The sequence below is a fragment of the Diplotaxodon limnothrissa genome, linkage group LG15 (assembly GCF_057381915.1).
Source record: "Diplotaxodon limnothrissa isolate DT_005_m linkage group LG15, D_limnothrissa_male_GT1.1, whole genome shotgun sequence".
NCBI lineage: Eukaryota > Metazoa > Chordata > Actinopteri > Cichliformes > Cichlidae > Diplotaxodon > Diplotaxodon limnothrissa.
In genome coordinates this window covers 24,578,369-24,581,964 of record NC_140610.1, presented here as the reverse complement: position 1 = coordinate 24,581,964, position 3,596 = coordinate 24,578,369, and the positions used below count along the sequence as shown (strand labels likewise).

Sequence of the window (3,596 nt, the reverse complement as noted above, 5' to 3'; positions counted from 1 at the left end):
AATTTTCAGATGTCAGGTCTACATCTAGAATCAAAATGAGCACATACATAAACAACCAAAGTGAAGCATTAAGACAAAACATAGCAACGTCAAACAGCGTCCACACATTTTGCCACAAATACATGCAAAACAACTAAATTGGGCCACAAAAGTGATGTAAATTGACCAAACTAAGACACGAATCAGACAAAAACAGATGCAGGATGATCACAAACAGACACGTCGGCTACAAACTGATGCAAAATGACTAAAATCACACGTGTAACACTTTCTACATATTTGACAACAGAAGAAAAACACAAACAAACTTGGAATGCATTTTTAATTTGGATTTTTTTTATTTCATGCCGAATTAGATATTTTAAAAATCAAGCCAAAGTCTCCTCCCTGTTTGTACTGTAAGGTCAAAGCCCTACTGTACTACAGAGAACCCCAACAATCAAATGATCCCCCTCTGAGCAAGCGCGAGGCGACTGTGGGGAAGAAAAACTCCCTTTAACAGGAAGAAACTTCCAACGGAACCGGGCTCAGAAGGGACGGCCATCCGCTGCGACCGGTTGGGGGGATGGAAATCAAAAGGAGACGAGATGGCGTGAACTACAGTTCTAAAATTTGGATTTGAGGGCTGATCCCAAAATGTTATGGTGATGTTTTTAAAAAAAGGATTTGGTGCTAAAAGTCTGCTTCAAGATTTTAAAAGAAGCAGGGCAGTGGGAAAAGCCAAAATGGTCATTTTAATGATCTCTGGCTTTAGTGAACCACCTGAAGGGTTTTAGCAATGTTTTTCCCACCGCAGAAAAAAACCTGGATATTTTGGACGTCTTTGGGGGACCCGGGATGACTCCGAGAGTGATTTTTAGATGTCTAATCAGAGCCTCATCAAAAGATGAATCATTTGCCATCAAAGCCTTTAAGACATTGTCTGGGGAGCCAAACTCCTTGATGAGGCGTTTGGCTATTTTCTTGATGAACTTTGTCTTGTCATTTGTCAGACTTGTGGCAGACGCTGTGCTGCTGAGTTCAGGCTGCATTAGATTGCTCAGACGGTTGATGACCGTGTCTATTTCTTTTGTAGTAGTTGCGATCCGAGCAGCAAACTTTTGGGTCTCAGGTTTAGATTTATAGATGACTCTCATGATAAGGAGCAACGCAAGGTCATTGGAAATTTTCTCAACATCACAAGATGAACCTGACACAGAATCCATCTCTGATATTTTGGAGGAATCTTTGAGAGAGTGTTTCAGGCTCAAGGCTCCAGATGATTTATCTGGAGAAATGCTCCCAGGTTGTGGCATTTGAGGTGACTTGTCAGATGCCACAGAGCATTTATCTGGAGAAATGCTCCCAGGTTGTGGCGTTCGAGGTGACTTGTCAGATGCCACAGAGCATTTATCTGGAGAAATGCTCCCAGGTTTTGGTGTTGGAAGTGATGCACCAGATTCTTTTCCTCTGCCATCTGAATCAGGGCTTTTTTCCTGTGTTGTGGTCTGTACTCTTTTAATAAAGTTGTGGATGTCTTCCAGGGCCCCAGAAATCTTGTCCATTTGAATCATTTGATCTTTCTCTTCATTGCAGAAGAGTAAAAGCTTCTGCAAAAACCTTTCTACTGTGTCATCTATGAGGACATAGAGGACTTCAGCAGAAATGCGACGCTTTGAGCCCTGTACTGATTTCGGAGTCCTGGAGATGACCGTGTCTGAGAGGGACCTACCCATTAGAGGTATGGGGATTTGATAGCCTCGATCCACCGTAAGTAGATCAAACAGGTTTGCCACTAAGTCCTCCGTAAAATTCCTGATATGCCCACTATTTTTAAAGTCCCCCAAGGTCTTATCGATGAGGAAGAGTTCTTCTTTCTTTGTTAATTTGTCAAATAACTGATTAACGTCTGATCTAATGACGTTAAAGTCGACTGAAGAAGAACGTTTAATTGCGGTTCCCAGGCTTGCCGTATGTGGAGAAGGGGAGCGATGAGCCTCTGTACTCTGGGGAGCAGCCGTTTCAGGTACTGACCCTGGGAGAATGAAAACTATACTTTCATTGGAGGGCGCAGTTTCCTTCTTGGGGTGATTGCAAATGTTTTGTAGACAAACAAAATGTTTCCTGTTTGCCTTTATTCTTTTTTTCAGCTCTGTTTTCATTTTTTCAAATTGTTTTTTTGCAAACATGGAAAAGTTGTGTTTGCGTGCTTTGAGCCTGGCGTGTGAGGTGGATGGCACACATTTGGAGAAGAAGTGTCTCACCTTGTGGATAATTAAGCCTGCATTAAAGGCAGGTTTGGGTAAGTTACATTTCTCACAGAGCTCTTCACTGCTTGAATCCATGTTAGCAAGTATCTCACCTACGATGTCAACTGCAACCATTTCTACTGGGGTTGGAGCCTGGATACTTTGTGTTTCTGCAGTGGGTTTTATATGGCTTTGTGATTCTTCTGGGAGCTCATCTTTATCTTTTCCTGTCATCTCTCCATCTGAGCTCCTTGTTGACAGAATAACAGAAATCTCTGCGATTGCTGATTTCACTGATATTTTTGAACCAGTACGTTCTGTACTGGAATGAGACCCATTTGTCCCACACTGGCAGCGCAGCTTACATGCTGCATACCTTTTCAGGCATGAGGCAGCGCAACAAACCATGCGGTGTAGTTTCTTAATACTACTAAATTTGCCGCTAACATAAACGGCAGGGTCTACTGGGAAATCGGGGCTTTTTTCAATCAGTGCAATGGTTGAGCTGACCTTTTCTGAGATCTCTTCCTCAACCATCAGCGTCAGCTTGTCAGCGCTCTTATCTTGCTGTTTTGAGACATTAAGAGCGCCGGCGATGGCAGCTGAGATCGAGTCTCCGAGGGACACCCTTATTTTCCCCTCATCCATAAACTCTTCCCTTATCATGGGTTCCTGAATAACAGAAAGGGCAATCCTCAGGATGCTGGCAGAGGCGATCTGAATGATTTCAGAAATCATATCAGCGAGCACGGCATGGACGCTGGAGTCGCATTTTCCATTTTCTATAATGCTCCACTGAACTTCAGAGAGCCTTTCAAAGCACCTGTTGATTGGCGGGATAATCTGGTCTGGTGTGACCACGATTGAATTTTCGTTGATGGTTTCCATTGTTGTGTCACAAATTAGATTTTCTCCGTTTGAGCGTGTGAGAATTTTCTTGTATTACAGAGCGCCGACTGCTGAACGTTTTGCAAACACATGAGCATCGAGTTCTGATTTTTCTGTCTGAGAGCCGTTATTTATAGGCTCGGTTGTCTGTGACGTTACTGACAGACCAGCGCGAACGCCTTTGATCTGCCAGTGACGTCACAAGAAACGCACGCGGAGAGGCGGCGTTCCTTGCGCGCTCACAGATTTGAATGACGCTTTGGAGTTGACGGCACGCCGCAATGCATTGTGGGAGCCCGGCACCATTTTCGGGGTCTACGAATCAAAACAAACACGCTGTGTTGGAACGACGATTACAAGATGCTTAAAAGCAGTTCCTGACCCACCAGGATTCATTGGAATCATAGGTTGGAGGACGTTTTGGGGAAATGGCCGACGGTCGAAGCGGAGAAGAAATAAACTCTTAAAAGTTAGTTCTGG

At 43.9% G+C, this 3,596-nt stretch overlaps 1 protein-coding gene across 1 annotated transcript; it reads right to left on the bottom strand.

The window, feature by feature from the left end:
* Window positions 1-734: 734 nt before the first annotated feature.
* On the bottom strand, window positions 735-3,116 carry LOC146617605 (uncharacterized). Its single transcript, XM_085373496.1, has one exon. The coding sequence runs from the start codon at window positions 3,114-3,116 to the stop codon at window positions 735-737; it is 2,382 nt and encodes a 793-aa protein (XP_085229622.1).
* Between the last annotated feature and the right edge of the window lie 480 nt (window positions 3,117-3,596).